Source organism: Marmota flaviventris, chromosome X (assembly GCF_047511675.1).
Source record: "Marmota flaviventris isolate mMarFla1 chromosome X, mMarFla1.hap1, whole genome shotgun sequence".
In the NCBI taxonomy this organism is placed as follows: Eukaryota; Metazoa; Chordata; class Mammalia; order Rodentia; family Sciuridae; genus Marmota; species Marmota flaviventris.
Window position 1 is genome coordinate 25,888,310 of NC_092518.1, and position 22,920 is coordinate 25,911,229.

The 22,920-nt window shown below is 31.8% G+C and overlaps 1 protein-coding gene across 7 annotated transcripts in view; it reads right to left on the bottom strand.

Annotated features, from left to right (window-relative positions):
- Positions 1-22,920, bottom strand: part of Dmd (dystrophin) — a 2,062,171-nt gene that overhangs the window by 1,243,025 nt on the left and 796,226 nt on the right. For all 7 annotated transcript variants that reach the window (XM_071606751.1, XM_071606753.1, XM_071606749.1 and 4 more), the window contains 3 exons: positions 11,861-12,040; positions 11,420-11,548; positions 9,015-9,185 (listed from right to left, as the gene is read on the bottom strand). In XM_071606751.1, the coding sequence (XP_071462852.1) occupies positions 9,015-9,185; positions 11,420-11,548; positions 11,861-12,040 (480 nt within the window). The remainder of the gene's footprint in view (positions 1-9,014; positions 9,186-11,419; positions 11,549-11,860; positions 12,041-22,920) is intronic.

The window sequence follows — 22,920 nt, forward strand, 5'->3', positions numbered from 1 at the left end:
TACACACTCTATAAATCACAACATGGATAAGAGCGAATACCTTATTATTTGTTCGAAACATGTTGTTGGACTAATATCTTACCAAAAAAGTAAAAATATGAACAATTTATTAATCAATGTTTTTGTATTTAGTTTAACCATATAAAGTTATTCTTGTTCATTTGCACTATGTTTTCTGAGAGGGATTTGTATATAGAAAAACTTACAGGAGTGTGTTTGATCTTCTGTCAGGAGTCTCATTTATGTGTAATCCTAAATTGTGTCGTACTACCTTTCACATGTAAATATGATGTTATTTTATTGTTAAGGATGTATGCTTTTTTTCTCTAAGAGGATTTCAGTCTTTGAGGTTGGCAATATATCTTACACTACTCTGTATTTTCCAAAATACATATGGTCCCCTTTTTGAATAGAAAAGGTCTTTACTCAGTCAGTTACTGGTTTTAGAACTACCTATAAATTGATTGTCAGTGATCAACTTTATAACCAAAATAACCATAAGTAACACTCCAATTATTTTTGGTGTATTCTTGGCAGAAACTGTATTTTTAAATGAACCATTAGGAAGCATCTATAGTTCAAAAATCTCACTCTTGAGTCACCAAATTTAAATATATGTAGTATATGATACCTGCCTTTTCAATTCAGAATTATGATGCAGTATAAAGCAGTTAAAAGTGATGATTGATAAATCATCTTAATTACTAGATAAATTACTTCTATTGATATTAAATCAAACATGACCACAGAAGAAATAGAATCACAATTATAACACATAGTTGGACAGAGCACGAAAGATACGCTTTAGAATATATAGAAAATAATCAAACAGAAGTTATAATATTGTTGGAAAATGTACACACCAAACATAATTTTCACACAATTATATTTTTTACTTACCTTTTTAGTCTAAGAACTTTAGCATGACTGTGCAGTTATACAAAATACATATGAAGTAGAACATAGAGAAGTTTAATAAACAGATAAATGGACACAAAAGAAAGAGACAGAGAAACTGAGAAAGACAACACTTTGTTTTCCTTGATATTTTAATGTTGCTTGAAATTGCTTAACAACTATTCATTGTGCTTTGTTGGAAGATTTAAGGATTAATGAAATTTAAGGCTTTTTTGAAATTTTGGCATTAAAGGTGACTTATAAACAAGTTAACGACGAATAACAGACTGAAGAAAAGCAAAATAAATTACAAACTGATTCATTAGAAATTGAAAGCATTCAAAATTACTCATATACACTTTATCAATATTAAAATGTTAAGTTTTCCTTTGGTTAAATATTACTTCATCGTGCATAGATACACTAGCAAAATAATGACTGTGTTCACACAGACAGCAAAATAAACATTTGTTCTGGACTATGAAATCTTAGTAATCATGATTAATGACCACTATATTGGAATTACACTAAAATCTAAATTGAAAATAAATAATCCAAGTGCTACAGATTGGTTTAAAATTGTTTCAAATCAATCAATCTCCTCTTTCCATTCTGCAGCTTTGAAAATTTATTTATCATTACAATATTAGTATAAGAAAATAGGAAAAGAATAATCCATAGCAACCAAATGAATAAAGTTTCAAGGCCAAGTAACATCCTGTAATACAGAAAAGACAGACTGCTGACATGATATGAATCTTCATTTCAAATAATTCTATCTGTAGAGGAAATAAAAATCACAAACATATATAATAGTATTGTAAAGATACTACATCTATGTTAGAACAAAGATAACCCAATAATGTATAGATTTATTCACTCTCTTATTTTAAACTTAGAGTAAACAATAAGGAAATATAAAAAAATAACTTTTTATAAATGAAACAAAAACTCAAAATAGTGAAATTCACTGGTCGCCTTCTTTTGCTATTAGGTAAGGTACTGGTTTAATGTTTTGATGATGAAAATTTGAAAATGTGGCTAAGTTGTGAGGGTAACTTGGGGACATTAACCCATGCATACCTATTGATTTTGAATTGATGTGACTAATTTCATGGCTACACATCTCAAGATGTTATAAATCAACCAAAACTATATTGGTTGGTTAATATACATTGGCAGGTCAAAAATAAGCCCACTGTCTACAATTATTAAGAGTAACTGGGGGGCAGGGCTGGGGGTTGTACCTCAGTGGTAAAGTGCTTGCCTAGCACATGTGAGGCACTGGGTTTATCCTCAGCACCATATTGAAAATAAAATAAATGAATAAAATAAAGTTTTAAAAAAGAGTAAGTGGGGACACATCTCTATTTCATGATTATGTCAGTTTGGTAGTTGCAAATGAAATTAAAGAGGAAAGGTTTCATCCTAAAATATATGAGGGAGACAGATAAACTAAAAGCAAAAATATAACACTTTGGACAATTTCATACTTTTGACTTCCTCTGGATTTATTTAGTTTTCTTTCATTTTTCTTGCTTTCTCCCTCTCTTCCTCTATTCCTTACTCCCTTCTACTTTTTGTTCAATTATTTGTTTTTTAAAATAAAGAACTATACTGAAATCCTTGTGTTTGAAATAAAATTGAATGTGTTCATAATACCACATCATAGACCAACAATAAATACTTGCTGATGTAAATAGATGTACTAAACTCTGCTGAGAATCAGCTAATTGGAGTAGGCATTCTGTGAGAACTTGGGCAACACAATGCTTCTCTCACATTTCTGTATAAATATCTAAATATCTGAAAGTCTCTGGTCCAAAGAACATATAGTTTGAATTTGTTGACACTGATCAGGAAAATAATTTTCCTTTTTAAAGGACCACAATCCGGAATCACCAAATAGCTTCAACCATTTCAAATGTCGTGCTAATAAGACCCAGTTAGTTTTATCAAATTACTGCTAACCAAACTCAATTACATATCTACTTTAAAAACATTTTAGATGATTGTAAAATAGATTTATTACCAAAGTTTCAATGGAATTAACCTTGTTATAGGGAAAGCCAATTGCAAATGTGAAATAATAATGTTAGTATAGAAATTCTGTTGATAGGTTCATTTCTTTCTTATTTAAGTTAAACAAAATTAGCAGGTATATTATATTCTTTGGGTATTAATCTGTCATTGTTACCTGAGGCTATTTGTTGTAATATTATTGATTTTAATATTAAATGTTATACCATAGTTTTTAATCTATGTTTTTAAAATTACTTTGTAGAAAATTTTACTAAAAAGGTATATTTATATAACAAGAATAACTGTACCAATCAATGGGCTGTCTTCTGACAGAAAAGGTATCACATTAGAACATGATTAGAAACAGATTGCAAAAGGGAAAAGGTTTATATGTACTAATAAAACTGATCACAGAAATTTAGATTTTAATTAAATTTTTCAAATCTAATAAGTATCAATTTGACATTTTAGATTATGTTTATGAGTTACATAATCTATTTTACATTGATGTTTAGGAGATCCAAAATATCTGCCTAAACTATTATTCAATTTTTTTCACATATAAAACCACATTTTAAGATTGATTAGATCCAACCATGTGTTTCTTTTTTATTGATATATTCTACATCATATGGAAAACTCACTGGCTCTCTCGTAGTCCCTATAAATATCCACAAGTCTCTGATTCATAAAGATTATTTTTACATCTGCTTACATTGGAGGTCACAAAATCTGATACTTCCTAATAATTAACACAATAAAATATGAATATTTAAATACATGATCCCAGATTGTCCTAATTTCACTTTTCAGTTGTAATACATATATAAAGAAATTGCTATACGAATTTTTATTGCCATTTTCAAGGCCCATGTGGAAATTGAAGAACATATAGTATATACCCTCTATAGCACATAAGTCTTAGTTAAGCATTAAAGACAAAAAACAAGTTCACTTTTATTTTGGTTAGTATGAAATTTAGGACCAATATTTAAATTTTCTGCTACTTAGAAAGATGAACTATTCCTAAATCTTTAGACAATAACACAATCTAAGCAAATTATGTGTATAAATTTTGTAATATCTTGTAAAAAGTAAAATGATTGCCTATATCTATAGTGTATAGCTAGATGAAATCTGGTGAATTAAATTTCTTTAGAAAATAAGTATTACAATATGACAGATATGTATTGATGCACATTTGATTACTGAAATTTTATGTAGACTTTCTCAATCAGACTTGAATCCTAAGCCAATTCTTATTCCATCATCTTCTTGGCCCTCATAGGTAATAATTGAACTCTAAACTAGTTCTCAATGCCTCTAGATTAGTCATTCTCTCAGTGAGGTTTCCAGATCATTTTCATCAATCTCACTTGGAAGCTTAAAAGGAATGCAAATGCTCAGGCTACTCCCAAGTTTTACTGTGTCATAATCTCTAGGTGTAGGCCACAGTAATCTATGTTTTAACAATCTTCCAAGTACATGCAAATGATTGAGATTCATCGATTTACACTGACAACTCTTTTCCAGTCCCATAGCTACTCCAATATTGAGATTATTGTTGTGTCTCATCTAAACTATTGTTAATGGCCTCCTAACTAGTTTTCCTACTTTCTGTCGCATTCAGGTGATTTTTCCTCAAACCATTCATAAACTAATCTTTCAACAGTACGTGGGAAAAAAAAACATTAAAAATTCCTTATTGCCCACTGAACCAAGCATAATCTATTAGTCTGTTGTCATGACCTCTTCACTCTGTGTCTAACCATCCTCTTCAGTCATATCCACATTTAAGCTTTAGGCCACATGCCCTTTACCCATAAGTAAAATGAACCTCCATTGAACAAACTATACTCTTGAGGTTTTTCATAGGACTTTCTAGAATTGTTTCCTTCTCTGTGTTGCTGGAACATGGAACTCTCCATCTACTCACTCTACTCATTCCCAATCTAGTATCCAGGAATACATCTTGCTCCACCATTAAAGAGTAAACCCCTTTAAATCTGTCACATCTTACCTAGCAAGAGTCCTGACAGTGCCAAATATTGTGACCTAAATATAGCATATGGTTGGTCATGGTTGATCCAGATTGCTCCCTTTTCCAAATTCTTGCTTCTTTAGTTCTTTAAGATCCACCTCAACTCTCATGTCCCCCAAATTTCCAACTCACCTTCTTCAACTTGGTTTCTGGGAAGATATAGAAGAATAGAGGTGCCAAAGGCAACAAAACAATGCTGTTTATTGCCTCTCCACCTCTTTTCTATGCTTTTGTTTCTTGACAGCTTGTTTTCCTGATAGGATCCCTCGCCACCAGCCCCATACCCATGCTCAGATGTCATAAAACAGAATTGAGACAAAGTGTATCTTTTCATTGATGCCATCCACTTTACTCAGAGCTCTAAAATGGTTCCTGATTCTTCTTTATAATTCTGACCCTCTCCATTAAAACTACCATCTCCTTACTCTGATTTCAAATAGATTAGGAAAGATTAAGGTATTTCAAAGCCACTGAATACACTTAATTAATCTAAATGATACATGAAGCAATATTTCATGTATTTTAAGGACTGTATTAGGGACAGGCAGAACTTGCTAGTTCTTCTTAAGTTGCCTCACTTGATTATCTTTAAGTATAGTCCTTACAATTTAAGTAGAAAATACATGTTATTTTAGCTCCAGCTCATTCCAGCAAAGGATGGAAGAAGTAATCTATAATTCTTCCATTTCATTTTTCTATTGATATTTGTCTCAATCCTAAATTTGGCCATTCAAGTCTAATAATATCTAATTGTGGTAATGATTATTGATATTGATGAGATTTTACCAGTTCATCTCCGCATAACAATTAACAGATTTCCTAAGCGTGAGTTTGTATATACCTAACATCATTTGATCCTCACTACAATTTTGAGATTAAAATAAGATACCATCTATCTAATTCTATAGATGGAAATGGGCTCTAAAGAGTTAGAAGGGAAATATGCAAGATCATACAAATATAAATATCCTCAGCTACCATTCAAAGCAACTTTGTGGCTTCCAGTTAAGATTTTTTCTTCTCACCATACTGCTCCTCACTGAGGGCTAAAATTGCCACTATAGAGAGAGGCACTAGAACAGAAAAGCTCTTAGTCAGTCTGAAAGCAAGATTCCAGTGCTTACTGCTTTCTGTGTTATAGAATTTCTTGCCATGGACAGTCCTCATAGGAGACACAGGAGTACTCAACTTTGCATTCTTCAACAAGTAGCAATAGTAGCAGCTACCATTGAATTTTCAGGAAAAAATTTCACTCAGTCATCATTTATAGTTGATCTTTAAAAGATTATCATGAAATTTGTTCTTACACTGAGTTTATAATCAACCCATATTCAGTACCAAACTATTTTTATTTATTTTATCACCATAGGTTTTCCCCAGGTTATTCTCCTCTGCAAAATCAAGCCAAAGATTCAACCATAGTAAAGTCATAGTCCTACCTAACCATATCCTTCATAAACCCTATTATAAAGGAGCCAAATTTTGAGATGAAAAGCCATCCTTATGATTTTTGGCACTTTCAGAATTTCCCTACTCAATATATACACACATAAGCCATTAACTATCTTAAATGTGTTATTGCATCAACAGAAGAGTATTGAACTGTCAAATTTAGAACTAGCAGTGACTTCTGAGTAGGCTAGAAATTTGACAGCATATTCTATGGGCATAACATGTAGTTTCTGAAGTTAGGCACAGAAAAGAGAAAATGAAGTATCCCCAACAAGTAATTGCACTATTGCTATTTTCCATTTCACACATTTCATTTTGAGTAACTTTTCAGAGATCAGGCTAGTTTTTCTTTTAAAAACTATTAATCAAATGTAACTCCCTTATCATACAAACACTCAGATATTTAGAAAATTTTCATGTTTTCTCTGTTGCTGAAAAATTCAGATATAGAGTTGTGTCTTTTAAGTCCACTGCTCAATCTTTCTGCTAGGATTACCTCATCAGTATTTGAATATCTCCATGAAGTTCCATTAGTATTAAACATTTTGGGACTATAGTAAGTATTTATTTTTGTGTTTGTAAGCAGGATAATTCTTAAGCAAGTATCTTTACATTCTCATATCTTTGCACACTCTCTAGTGGAAGTTCTATATCATCTGTTGATGCAATGAATAAATAACCAAAGTATTAAATTTGTTTTACCTGTGGTTTTTCTTTCCATCCTGATGGTAGAGTATAATTATCTGGTTAGATTGTCAATATGTGATTACTGTTGCACCAAGCTATCTTTACTAATTCAGAGAAAAAGGAATATTTTGCAAGCAATTATGGGATTATTTTGCTAATTAATATACAATTGAAAATACTGATTTGAAATATCTATATCTTACCCTGAAAAAGGAAAATAAAAGAAGCACACTGAGTGTCTTATCTAATTCATGATTTTCAGAACTAATACAAATTTGTGAAAAACAGTACAACACTCATGAATTTGTATTATTTACAAACTTGCCTAAGCTATATTTGTCACTTATGGTGGAGGATGAGTTTGCTCCATTTTTCAATAGTGTCTGAAAATCATAATCTTCTAACACAATTATCTCAAAATAAAATCATTTTCTATTAAATATGCTAGAACATCATAATTTATTGAAATTGTATATATATGATGGGAAGAAAATAAAACTTAGTAATGCAGCATTAGTATTTTTAGATGATTGAAATAAAAGTCTCTAAGCCATTGCTGTCTCTAGAAGTAAAAGCAATTGTCTATTTAAATATCAAAGTAAATTCTTAAAGAACTAAGTATACACTGAAAATAAAATTTCAGAATCTGTCAGATTTTCTTGCAAGTGATAATGACTATATATATATATATATATATATATATATATATATATATATATATATATATATACACGCTAGGCAAGGTGAGTTTTGATGATAACTTTATCTCATGCATAAACTATTTAGAATTATTCATATCAGATTTCATATATTTTGAAACCTACTTCAAATATATATTATATATAACATGATAACTTACTATAATTCCCTAGATACTGTAGCAATTGTGAAACTGGACTTTAATAGGTGTCCATTATTTCAAAAATAATTTTTTGAACACATTCTCCTATTTCTCTAGGAATCAATACTTACCTGACATTTTATATCATATTTTCTCACAATATTTCAATAAGGTTTTTCTCACTTAAACCCCCAGCAATTATCTGTGTGTCCAAATACATATATTTTCATACATATTTTTATATTTGAAAGCAATTGTATACTATATTGAAAATGTGTCAAACTGCATTATATCAATTTTGCAGGAATTCCTTGCATTTGAAATATTCCTCAAGGAGTTGAAATTCTATGCTATATTCATATATTTTTGCATAACATAAGATTTTATCTTCATTAAATGTTACACAAATATAAAGATTTTCATGCAAAAGTACCATATCCCCTGGTTTTTCATTAAATAGAATATAAACATATAAAATTACAAAAATTAGGATATATAAGCTTTGCAACTATTTGTTTTGATGGCTTGAGCATTTCATTATAGCCTAATGTATTTGGTCACAGTGTTTGCAACTACCAAGAACACATAAATACACACATGTGCACAATAAAAAGTACAAAAACCCTAGATCATGCAGGAAATGTACAAGGCCTCATTTTGGATATTCAATCTATATTACACACAAGCAATATTATATTTATCAAATATATCAATATCAGTAGTGTGTTCTTAGTCTTTTGTGCTTTTGTATTTTTTTTTTATTTTTGCCTGCAGCATGCTATTTGTACTTTGCTGTAGGTGACCCCTGAAAGTACATATGTAAACCAGTGCAGAATGCAGTTCTAAAATAGCTGTGGCAGCAAAGAAGTATGAGAGACAGAGAGAGAGAAGGGGGTGGGGAGATTGATTTATCTCTCATGAAAGTCAGTGGTAAAATTTCCTTAAGTGCAATTTGGCCTTCATTTTCCTTTTGAAAACTTTGCTGTGGGGGTTGCTTGCCCCCTTCAGGGCACTGCGCAACCTTCGCAAGAGATCATTTAGCACTACTTTCCACCTTGGAGTAGATCTTCCTACCTTTCCAGTCTTAATTCTGTGAGAAATGGCTGCAAATCGATGGTTGAGCTCTGAGATTTTAGGTTCTACTATTTTCCTGCAGTGGTCACCGCGGTTTGCCATCAAGTTCGCTGCTTGATCACGTGTGGAGTCCACCTTTGGGCGCATGTCATTCATTTCAGCCTTTAAACGCTATATTCCATGAGCAAGAAATAGGGCTTAAAGTTAGTAATGGAAGTTGAGACAGAGAGAGAGAGAGAGAGAGAGAGAGAGAGAGAGAGAGAGAGAGAGAGAGAGAGAGAGAGGAGGCACAAGAATGAAAAGGCAGGGGAAAAGCCAAACTCCATAAAAAGTAGAGTGATCAATATGTATGATCTGAAAACCAGGTCCCTATCTTTGATTAAGTATGATGAGTGTAAATTTAAACTTTACGTACTCTGAGATGGACAAACCCTATTTTCTGACTTTATGTTGTCCACAAAAATGATATTATTTTATATTTAGTCTTACTTTATCTTGACTAAATTTAATATTTGTAGAACAACCTAAATATGTACTTACCAGGAAAGCACACTTTTCTATTCCTTCCTACTGATTTGGAGTTCCTCTTGGTTTATTATATAGACTATCAGTGAAAAAACTGATTTTCTAACAGACATGGATTCTGTGTTACATACAGAGGTATTGAAGAATTTTCTGCTTAACCCAAGGGATCACAGATGCTGTAAGTTTATAAATATCATTCTTATTATCTCAAAGATTTCATCATAAGGTGACATCTTTGATTGCATTTCAAAAAAGAATGGAAAATATATCAAAATCAGTTCCAGACAATAGGGTAAATATGTTTTGGAGATAGCCTAAAATGCATTTAGAGTTTTTCATTAAAATGGAATCATAAACTGTGGGAAATATCCATGGTATAAAAAGAAAAAAAAAAACAATGAAGTGCAGAGAAAGAAATCATGAGTGGCTGCTTTTTGCTCTCTTTAGATATACGTGACAGTAGATTGTATTTTGACATATTATACATACATGGAGTATGACTTAGTTTTCTAATTAAAATCCAATTCTTGCAGTTGCACATGATGTGGAGTTTCACTGGTGGTGTATTCATATATGAACAATGGAAAGTTATGTCAGATTCATGATTCATTCTACTGTCTTCCCAATTCCCATTTCCGCTCCTTTTCCTTCATTCCCCTTTGTCTAATACATTGAACTTCTATCCCCCCTTATTGTGTGTTAGCATTTGCATATCAGAGAGAATATTTGGCCTTTGGTTTTTATGAGCATTCTTTAAGTAGCAACTCACTAGGCACCTAATATTATTGAAGAGCTCAGCAAAACTCAATTAAGAATTATTAATGTAAATGAGCTTTAAAATTCAATTCTTCCTATTTAATTAAGAAAGGGGATAGCATCCAGCAAATCAATGTAGTATCAATGAGATATATTTGTACATTATACCTCTCATATCCTTTTATAGGAATAATTTTTTAGAAGACAGATTGTTATCCTTGAAAAATAAGAATTAGGATTCCCTAATAAGTATTTCAAAAAAAGAGGGAGCCGAAGCTATGATCACTTTTCATGTGACTAAAAAATGAAAAGTTCAGTTTTATCTAGCCCAGATTATGAATAATTTGAGGTTGAATATTCCTTACCCAAATTACTTGGGACTAGAAGTGTTGTAGATTTTGTGAAATATTTTTTGAATTTTGAAATATTTGCATTCATATAATAAGCTATCTTGCAGATGGGACCCAAGTCTAAACACAAAATTCATTTGTTTCATGTACATCTATACACATTACCTGAATATAACTGTATATAATAATTTTAAAATACTTTTGTTCATGAGACAGTTTCATGGTGTGGGATTTTCTACTTGTAACATCATGATGGTACACAAAAGTTTTGGATTTTGGAGCAATTTGAATTTTGATATTTGGATCAGGGATGCTCAGCCTGTACAAAGATTGGGATTTAGCATAGGTAAAATATCCTAATGATTGCATTTTAGGTGTTTACTAAGATGGGTTCTACAAATAACGAAGAGAAACTGTGTTTTGTGTTAGATGCAAAAATGTAATAGCACTACCATTAAAATAAACAAGAGCTTGCAATACAGTAACAAAATAGATCATGGAATTTTTTTCTAACCAGAGTTTACACTGGGTGTGATTAGATAAGAGATGGATTTGGACATATATCCAGATTATAGAGCTTTTCAATGTCATTAATTCCCATTCACAAAAGAATATAGAAAGGAAGGAAGGAAAGAAAGAAGGAAGGAAAGAATGAAGGAAAGAAAGATTGATTGTTTCACTCTTACTAAGTCCTTGGTATCTTCTAGGACAAACATAATTGACATAACTGTTGTACAGTTTGAAAATTACTTTTCACAATATTTTATTTGCTACCTTAAGTATGTCTTCTTTTTGCTGGGGTTTCTTTTTCTCAGATTCATCCAAAAGTATATCAGCCTGAATAATCCACTTTGTAATTTGATTGACGTTCTGGTTAAAGGTTTCCATGTGTTTCTGGTATTCCTTAATTGTACAAAGATAGATTATAACGTTATTTGATTAAACAATATTCTTAAAGAACGTGTCCTACTTTCTTTCTATAATTCTAAAAATATAAAAATATAGTATCCCTCAAATTAATTTTAAGTGAGATCTCCATAAGAATATAGCATAGACAGACAAAAATGTGTTAAAATGTGGTTATAGAGATCTACAGATATAAAATTAGGAGCCAGTATGACTGTGGAGAGGTGGAGTCTTCAAATATTATTACTTAATGTTTGCATAATCTTTTTCTCATGTTAGAGATGGGTGGAGAAGCTTCCAGGCTCTTACCAACAAAAGATTTAACCACTCTTCTGCTCGGGAAGTGACAGCTATCCAGTTACTATTCAGAAGACTCAGCTTATCTTCTACCAAGGTCTCCTTCTTGCCCAACACCGTTTTCAAAGCCTCTCCTAGTTCTGAGACACTCTTCAAATGCAGCTTTTGCTTTTCAATCTCTTTCTGAGTAGCCTGTGAAAAGGACAGCACTGAGCTTTAAGTAACATATGATAACATTAGCATTGCATACTTGTGATGGGAATGTGTGTATGGTTTCTATGCTTAAACCTTGTAAATTTTTAAACCTACAACAAATATGCTTATGAAGCATGAAGTCACATCATATACATTGATTGCAATTTCATTATTAGGGATACAGGAAAAACATTTATATATAAACATCATTAATTTCTTATTTATTCATGACTATATATTTAATTAACATACACAGCATCTAATTAAATATATTTTATTTAATTTGTACATGTAATGAATAGAAACAATCACTTGAAGACTCATCCACAAATAATGATCTGCTTTGAAAAAATTCAACAGGTACGGTGCTATTGCATTTCAGCAGCAAGGCGGTTCAGCTTTTTGGTACCACTAATCTGTTTGCCATATAGTGATTAAACCCCTTCTAATACTAATGCTTTTAACGGAATAAAATTAACAGGATCTTAAATCAATTATGCTGAAACATAACATATGCAATATTTTATTAATTTTGTAATATGTAATACATGTTTTCTCTCCTAACTAACTAACAAGGCCTACCATACTGATTTTTAGGATGTCTTCAGAGCAGTAATAAGCATAACTGGAATTTTTAAGTATATACAGTATATACAGAGACATGATATGTAATTGTCAATTCTATTGGTGATAAAGTCAGAAGTATTGCTATTACTGAGGATTGTCACTCACATTTATAATAGAAAAATACTTAATTTCAAGATGTAATTTTTTTCCAAAACAACTTCACAAACCTCAATTGTACCTGTATATCCTAGATTAAAATCCCTAAATAAAGCATTACCATTCCTAAGACTTGATTTACAAAACTTGAGAACAATCACATTTAAAAAATTGTTTTAGATATATTTGGACACAATACCTTTATTTTATTTTTATGTGATGCTGAGGATCGAACCCAAAGCCCTGCATGTGCTAAGTGAGTACTCTACCACTGAGCCACAACTCCAACCCTAAGAATCATATTTAATATGAAAAAATACACAAAGAGTTGTTAGAAAACTGGATCCAAGGGCAGATATTTTCTGCCTGAACAACTTATAGCCCCTTTCTCTTTTTTATAATATTTATTTTTTAGCTTTATTTTTAGGTGGACACAATATCTTTATTTTATTTTTATGTGGTGCTGAGGATCAAACCCAGTGCCTCATGCATGCCAGGCAATCACACTACTACTTGAGCCACATCCCGAGCCCCTATCACCCCTTTCTTGAAATGAGGAATGACTGATCACCATGAGCTTCCGTGCCTCTGTCTTCAGTTTTTCCCTTGTCTACCTAGACAGTGAGGTGTTGAACATTCACAGGGAGGTAAGCCAGCACACATTAGATTTTTTCTCAAAAAAGGTTAACTGAGAGACACAGCTACTACAATTAGAATGTAAGTGGGAAAGCCATTTGCAAATGAAGCTGATATCTTTATCACAGAAAGCCAAAGTCAAAACAGGACAAAAATCACTGAGGAGCAGCAATAACAGGAAAGCACAGAAAGTCCACCTGCAAAGAAGCAAGTAAAATATATGCACAATAGAAGCAGTCCATATGAAAGAGGTGATCTCTGACACAGACAAGTCTAGATCTTATTTTATTTTATTCATTTATTTATTTTGGTAATGTGGATTGAACCCGGGGATACATGATTATTGAGCCACACCCCCTGCTCTTTTTTATATTTTATTTAGAGACAGGGTCTTGCTGAGTTCCTTAGAGACTCACTAAGTTGCTGAGGCTGGCTTTGAACTTGTGATTGTTCTGCCTCAGCATTCTGAGTTGCTGGAATTACAATCATATGCCACCATACCCAGCAAGATCTTATTTCTTATTCCTCGATGCTCCCAATATGGCTTTTCTATCTTTAAAATATTCCTTGTCACTATCATTCTTCCAAACCATCTGGTTCACTCACTATCACTGAGGATTTTTTTTTTCACTTTTGTTCTTGCCCTTTCCATCAATAAGCAGGTAAGCTGGAAAGAATACATGAGATAAAAAGATTCAATTAAAATTTTTATAAAGAAAGAATAACTGTTTCAATTGGATATTATTGCTTTTTAACATTTTTAGTTATAGATGGACACAATACTTTTATTATATTTATTTACTTTTATGAGGTCCTGAGGATTGAACCCAACACCTCACATGTGCTAGGCAAGTACTCTACCACTGAGCCACAACCCCAGCCCTCTATATTATGCTTTTGCATTTTTATTTCTAATATAAAAACACCTGAAACTGAGGCAAGCTAAACCAAAGTAGACTTACACATTATAATAGAGTTATCTGCAATGTAGGTGTCATTTGTTGCATTTGAGTAAGCTTATCATTTCCTAAAAGCAATGTATTCACATATCCATCATAAATGTTTATTATACCCCTATTACATGCCAGTTACTATTTAGTAGCAGTGTTATAAGTGATACTACTCAATGTATTTTGGAAAATTATGGAAAATGCCCCATTTGGGGGAACACAATCCCTCTAGAGCATTACTTTTGAATAGAACTGGACTAGATTTCAGCCTTTTTCAATTATTTGCCTTTCCCTTGCTTAATGTCCAAGCTCTACAATCACAAATATTGGTCAGTGTTGTAGGAACTGTGGATAAAATGATAGAGAAGGTAACTCCTTATCTTTAAAAACCTTATGAGTACAGTTTGTCAAGGAAATATCAGTAAATGACCTTTCTCTATTTCCTGTACACCACACTAATGATTTGTTACTCCAGTCAATGTATTTGCAAAAAAAAAAAAAAAACCCTCACAAAGTCCCAACTTAATTTATATTAGGATCACTAATTATCTCTTTAAATGTCTTCATAAAGATGACCCTAAATTTTAGCATCAATATAAAATTATTTTGTATACATATCTTTGTTTCTTACATGCCAGACAATGCAATTAAAGGCAATAAAATTTTCTAAACCTCAGAAGAAGTCATAGTAGTTTTGAATTTGGGAAATATTGCAAATGGGTCCTAGATCAAAATAACTATTATGTATCAAACATTTGCCCAAATCCTTGAACTGATTTTCAAAAGGAAATTTTTAACATCCATTCATAGTTAATTTAGTTAATAGGAATAATAAAATAGGGAATATGGGCTAATTACTTGTTAGTTTCCTCAAAATCACAAGATAGCATGCTAAATTATGTTAAAGTTATCACCATAGTGACATATTTGAAAAAAAACAATGATTGTCATTTTGTACATAACTGCTTATTGTTAAAAGTGATTCACAGAAAAAAAAAATTATTCTGATTGTAAAAAAGAGACTTATAGGTAAACATTTATATTGATATTCAAAAAATACAATATATAATCATTTGTATAAGTGTCATTTTGAGTTAGGGAAACATTATGTTCATTAATGGGGTTTATTTTCCCCTTCAAATAGGGTTTCAATCAAAGGTATAACTAAACAAGTAATAACATCTTAGACTTCAAATGCTATATTGACCTTACTTTCTGGACGGTCTTGCTAAAAATAATTCACTTAGTTAATGTATACCAGAGGCCTAAAATTCACTTTATACTGTGCTATTTACTGCCACAAAAAAGGAAGTAATCTTTGCATGTCCTACTGTAATCATGCCTAAAGTGTGAAAACAAACAAACAAACAAAAAACTGGTTTTGGAAAAGTAAATATGAACAATGGCTGAGATAACCATGAATGGCAACAAGGGAAAGGTGACACTTGAAGTTGGAGGATTGGATGGTGTGAAGCAAAGACAAAGTGAAAAGTAATTAGAAGGTATGAAGGTGAAAACAGAAAGCCACTAAAAGGGGAAAATCAGATCCTTAGTGAAAACTAAAGGCACACATTTTATGAGGCTATTCAAAACCATTTCTTCTAGCTCTAGTATTTCCCATAAGAGAAGAATGCCTGTGACTGCTGATGGATGAGAAAATAAACTAAAGGTATCACTTTAGCCATTCTCTTTATATCCTTATTCATTCCACTCTAAGGGAGCTAGTAAGATAAGGAGAAGGAATTAATCATTCCTGGCAATTCCTCATCTTCAAAAGATCCAATTTTCAGTGCACAGAACTTCTTCTCTTGTCTTGTGAAGTGAAGAGTGGAGTGGGTTATTAAAGGTCTACTTTCTCAAGGAGAAATGAGAAATTCAATAGCTAAGTTGACTAAGTTATAGCTCAACCCCTTCATTGTTCTACTCATGCAAGTACTAGGATGGATTTTAAGTCTGAAGAAAAAGCAAGACTACATACAGTATGTTTTGTTTTTATATGAAGTTGTACAAGTTCGCTTTTGGAGATTCAAGAGCAGCTAAGTGTGAACTATATATCTGACACTAAGGGTTTTTATGACATAGGAAAATATTTGACACGAGGAGAATTAACTTAAATATAAACTGTTGCAAAATAGAAGATATTTTTATTTTCCATGTGTTTAATTTAAAAAAGCTGATAATACCAGAATATTATATTAAGTTCTAACTTTTCTGATTTCAAATAAACAAATTTGCTGTCTACCTTCTAGCCATGATGATTTTTAAATGCTACCTAATTTCTTCTTATGTAAACATTCTCTGTTTGCATGGAAATGATGAAAACTATATTTTGATTGACTCCTGATATCCATAAGTTAAACAACTATTGAAATTTTAAGTGTCATACTAGGTTTAGGATTCAGACATTAACCCATCACCTCACTTCACCGATGTCCTTACAGTATGGGAAAACCTGCTCCATTGATGTCTGATAATACCATCACTGATGGCAACATTTTCTTAAATGTAACTCAAGAACTATAAAAGAACTGTAATATTTATCTGTACATATGTTTAGATATTTTTACCTAGGGATAGAAAACATAGTTTACTTGGGCTTCACCCACTTGCACACCTATCTAACATTTTCTTAAGTTTTCCAACACTTTCCACATATTTTAAGGACGAGGGTATCCCAGGAATTTACAGTCCTAGGATCTTCTGTAACTGCTATGCTATTATTCCCACTCCCTCTTTTTAACTTCTTAAAGGTCTCAATCCTATAGATTTTATCTAACTTGGCCCTACATGCAGTTCAATATGTGCCTTAACACCATTTCCTTATATCTCTCTGCCTTTCCTAGAACACTCTAGATTCTTGTGGGGTTTTTTTAGCTGTTTATTTCTTGCATCTTTGCTTTAAAATGGATAAAGGATTAACTGACACACTCATAAATGATATCTGAAAACATTCCTCTACCCAATTGAATTATACATATAGTTGGTCTATCTAAATATTATACCACTTCTGGTGTATTGGAAATATAAGAGTTCTTTCATCTTTTAGCTGCACAATATGTTCAAAAGAAGAGAGATAACAAATTACCATATAAGCACAATTCTAAGATGTGTATTTGTTTTTTGAATTTAAAATGAAACATACAATTTACCTTTACAATGTTAGTGTGTTTTTTTAGGGGGGGGGGCATTCTAAACAGCTGGATTCAAAATACCAGTGTATCATACAGTCATAAATGGATGAAATTTGATATTAATTGTCTTATTAGGCTCTTGCACTATTCCATTATGGCTCGAGATTTAGGACATATTTTCCTATTAGGCTAATCTGATGGAATAATATAATGATAGATTAAAGAAGAATATAAAACATTAAATAGTGCATTTTATAGCAATGTGTATTGACTTTTCATTAATAATGTATTGTCTATTAAAGAAAAATTTCATAAAAGCAGAATGTGCAGAACAGAAATTATAGCTATAACTACAATGACAGTGAATAGTGACTTAAATGGCATTTAACAGATGTTCTATTTTCTAAGTAACAGCTGCTTGATGCATTCATTGTACCAAGTTAATGATCTGATAGTATTATTTCACTTCACAGATAAATTACTGTGCTCTCTTTAAAAAAAAACATTATGTAATTTTTCATGAGAATGATAGTGTAACAGACTTTAAAAATAAGTAATATTTCTCATGCTTTTATAGCTAAGAGGAGTGAGGAGTTGAAGCAATTATCCAGATAATCTAGGAGCAGAAACCAGAAATGGTGAAAGTTGATTTTATTTTTAAATACAAAACATAGCTGACTGAATCAAATGGAGATCCCATCAGACTGCTTGAAATTCATGGATCTTGCTTTTATGACTTTATGAAATAGTTCTCAACTTTGCTAGATATTACTAGTCAGTGGCTACTCTCTGAGAGATAAATTAAATCAGAATCTCTAGGGGTGGACTCCAGTCATTGGTATGCTTTCCAAGATTCCCAGGTGAATTCAGCATGTGGCCAATGTTATAAAGGAGTGGCACACAGAAGGACATATTCTATTATAAGGTTTTACTGGGTAATAGTCATTAAATTTTATAAATGAATTGGCAACAATAAGGTAATTGAGGAAACTAATAATTACTCTTCCTCATATTGAATATTACAAAAACGTCTCCCTGAAATAAATGTAAAAAGCACAATAACTTGTTATATAAATGGCTATTTAGACATAAATTATTTTGTATTATTTAATACTCTGTCTTAAGTATTTCCTGTTTGTGATTCTCTCAGGAAACGCTTGGTATGCTAGGACTACTATTAATAAAATATATTTCTCAATTTATTAAAAAATGGTAGATGTTAATTATCTAAAACCTGGTAGGCTTAATTTATTATAGGACCTAAGAATCTTCCTAGGGAATTGTATTTGATCATTTTAATTTTTAGATGGCATTATGGATATTGAATGGGTTTAATGGAGTTGAATTATTCAACTGACATGGAGTTTTTGATTAATGAAACTAAATTAGAAATAGGTGAAATATGTTAGTGATTAAATCAGAAAATCATATAGATTAAACTTTACTGTAGCTTATATTTTCCAAACATAATGATCATTAGAGAAATAAACTTTTATTTAATCACATAAATATTTACTTTCTTATGGCTGTATTTTCATGCTCAATTTGTAATGTTAAACAATTTGAGCCATTAATGGGATAGCCAGAATTGATTTACTTATATCTAACTAATCAGAGTAAATTTAAAACATTACAATACTATTTGAGATCTATAATCACATTAGTGGGGACAGAAAACAATGTAATAAGTGATACATGTAGATATTTTTTATTTTATTACTTTAATGTGGGCTTATATTTTGTGCATATTAAATTCATTCATAATTTATTTATGGATACCTTTTGTATTATTTCAGAGGTAGAGTGTTAGAAAATAAGATTTCTAACCATAATTTGGTATACTATAAAAGCCTTTGGAATCAGAGATAGTACTGAATTCTATTTATGGCTTTGTCATATAAACAATTCTATTTTCTCATGTAAAAATAGGAATATTTGGTCAGATGTTCATATTTCTATTTGTTCTAAAATATGAATAATTTTAAATGCACATCAGCATTTTTCTCCTTTCAAGAACTGCTGGGTCATTGCATTTTTAATTTTTATCTTCAATTTCAACTTATTTTTAAACAGACATTTAATGAACATGTGTTACACTCCATGTAATGTACATGGGAAACACCAGTGATCAAACAGACATTTTCCCTGTACTCTTGTCAAGGGAAATGTTAATGCCTATGTAATTGTTCAAGGAAATAGAGATTATCATGATAATTCAAGGATCCTGTGCAGTGTCAGTTCAGGTGCTTTTATTTCACCTAGGTTGCCTTATTATTTCCTTCCATCAATTCTATTTTATTGACATGAATGCTTCTGACCTCATTCTGGCAAATTCCATTAATAGAGTTGTTAGGTATGAAAGGCTAAAATGTCTCAACATTTGTGGCATGAAAATAATCAGTTACCATTCCCTCATAATATCTTTAATGTCCAGGCCATGCAGCTAGGAATAATAATTCATTCTTTCATCATTTAATATTAATCATTCCCTCTTTAACACTATTCTGAAGGAAATAGACGGAATTGTAAAAACCAGAGAAAGGAATATTTCACTTTAGGAACTTCAAAATAGCATTAACCGTTTACCTTTTAAATTCTCATTATCAACCTTTTCTCCTGTTATTATTCTAAAATGTCTCCTTCCTATTATTTTCATTTAAAATGTTTTCCTCTACCTTTCTAAAACAATCAAAATTTAAATATATTCATTTCTTTTTCTAGAACTATAATTTGGAAGCACGATTACAGGATGGAACCAGAGGAGACAGTTTTCTTGCTTGCAGATGTCCTTCCAATTAATTCCAGCACTCATCCTATCTACTTCTCTAAGTTCTCTCATTCTTTCTTATGGGATCACTAAGAATCTTACATGGATGATCTAAGATAGTCTCAGGTTTAGAGTTCTTTCCAAGTAGATGGGAACATTAAATATCTGAAATTATTTCATGTATCATCCAGTATTTTAAGGGAAGACTATGTGTTTGCACTAGCATTTATAGTTTTGAATGTATGACTACTGAATATGCTTAGGAATGACAACTCCTATAATACATCAAAAGAATCCTAGTAATGCCAATGTACTGATACCCTTCCAAAAATGAGATAGGGCAAAGTCTAGGATCAGGCATATGGAACTGTTTTTACATTAGCTTTCCTCCATTTCTGGGATTGGCATGCTATTTCTGTCAACAGCCATACTGCAATTGTTCAAAGTTTTGTGCGTTGTGCCATTTCCATCATAACTACTCAACTCTGCTGTTGTAACATAAGAGTAGCCACAGATAGTAATAAACAGATATGATACAACAAAACTGTATTAATACTGATGTTTGAATTTCATATAATTTTTTATGTATCATGAAGCATTCTTATTTTGATTTCTCTCAAATATTTATATACAAAAAGACAATAGTTTGCATGGGGCCTGTACAAACTCAGGCAAAATGGAATGAGTCTATTGGCTACATTCCATCTTTGCTAGAGTTCATAAAATCGAATTTGATTTATTTTAGACTTGATGAGTGAGTCTCTGCAGAATTCTTCCCTTTAAGGAAGATCAAACAGTTCACTAGAATTGGGATGGTCACTAGTAAGCCAGATCTTATAAAGATTCCCATAGTAATATTACTCCTCATAATAAGGAGCCTAGACACATATGATTGCTATATCCTTAGGGAAAGTGAATGCCTACTATACTGCTAGTCTTGGATACCCTAAGAAAGTGTTCAATATTCAGAGAAAGGTATATGGAGCATTTTGCATTCATTACATATTTACAATAAGGGAAACAGCATCATCTTCAGAGGGCCATAAGACTTGATGTTATTTCTCACCCAGTGACTTGCCCATCTTTCCTCTATGACACTGATTTCCTCCAAATAGGAGCATTCTAATTACTGCAGTATCCCGCACTTCTATCACACAAACTAACCACTCACATGCTTCCTTTGGCTCCAGTTTGATGCAAATTCTCAATTTTCATTTTGTGCCACTCATTTCTGTGACTCCAGTTTGAACAGGAAATAGTGAGAATCAGTCAAACCTACTGTAATGTAGTTAATGAGGTCCAGAAAAAATCAATATCCATACCCTCACTAAAAACTGGAAAGAAAATGTTCTTTACTGGCCTAGGGAAAATTGATCTCCTAGGTTCCTGTCTTGTTGTTTACTCAGCAGGAGTTGCTTTGATGCTTAGTCATAGGAATACTAGGCATGTTTTGAAGTTAGTGATTTTCAACACATAGATGCTATGGTTTGAATATGGCTAGTTTCCCCCATGGGTCCATGAATTAAAGGTTTGGCTCCCAAGGTAATGTTACGGGGAGATAGCAAAACCTTCCGCATATGGGGCTTCATAGGAGATGATTAAGTCACTGCAGTATGTCCTCAAAAGGGATTATGGGACTCTGTTGTTCTTCTGGGTCTTTCTTTTCTTCCTAGGTAATGTTGTAAGCAATATGCTCTGCTATGAGTCTCTGCCATGATGTGCTTCCCTCACTAGAGGCCCAAAGTGATGAGGCTGCCCAATCTAAGACTAGAACCCTCAGAATTGTAAGTCAGAATAAACCTTCTCTTTTCTCAAGTTAACTGCCTCAACTATTTCATTACAGTCACATGAATCTTATTGATATAGTATATATTTGTTCATTACCAATATTTCTCACACAGAACCTGGTTACAGAGATTTTCAAAGGAAAAATCTTAGTGAATCATTTGAAATTTTTGTATGTTTTGTTTTCTTAAGTTCCTGTATATGATATTAGAAACACAGAAAATATAAAAAAATATAATCATTACTTCTCTATTCATATCCTATTTTAAGGAAAAAAATATTATATATGTTTGTTTCCTATGCACTATTTTCCTTCCTTCACCTATATCTCACAGATATAGGTATTATTCTATATTCACTGATGTTAATTCTCATTCATATCTTCCTTTTACTATATAATTTATCATTAAATAATGTGTAACATCCCTTTTACATTTTTTACATGTTATCACATTGTATCATTTACAGTGCTTCCAATTTTACTATATTTTTCAAGAAGCATGAATTTTGTAATATACTTTTCATGGTTTTAGGTGCTTTTTTAGGTTTTTTTTTTTTTAAGTGACAGAATTAAAAGAGGAATGGTAAACTGATCCCTCAAACTATGCCAAGTTCGGAAAGACCACAGCTAATCTGGCTGGCCAGTATAAGAAAAGGTTCAGAATCTATTTGGTTCCCTTATTGGTTCCAAGTAATTCATCTCCATGCTAGCATCACTGCTCTGAAGGTGTGCAGTGACAATTTAACTTATTGCAATGGTTAATCTGAATTGTCAATTTGAATGGATTAAGTGATGACTAAAATTAAGAGGCTTCTGGGTGTGTCAATGAAAGTAATTCTAGGAATGATTGGCATGTGGGATAGGGAAGTAAAGTAGAGACCCTC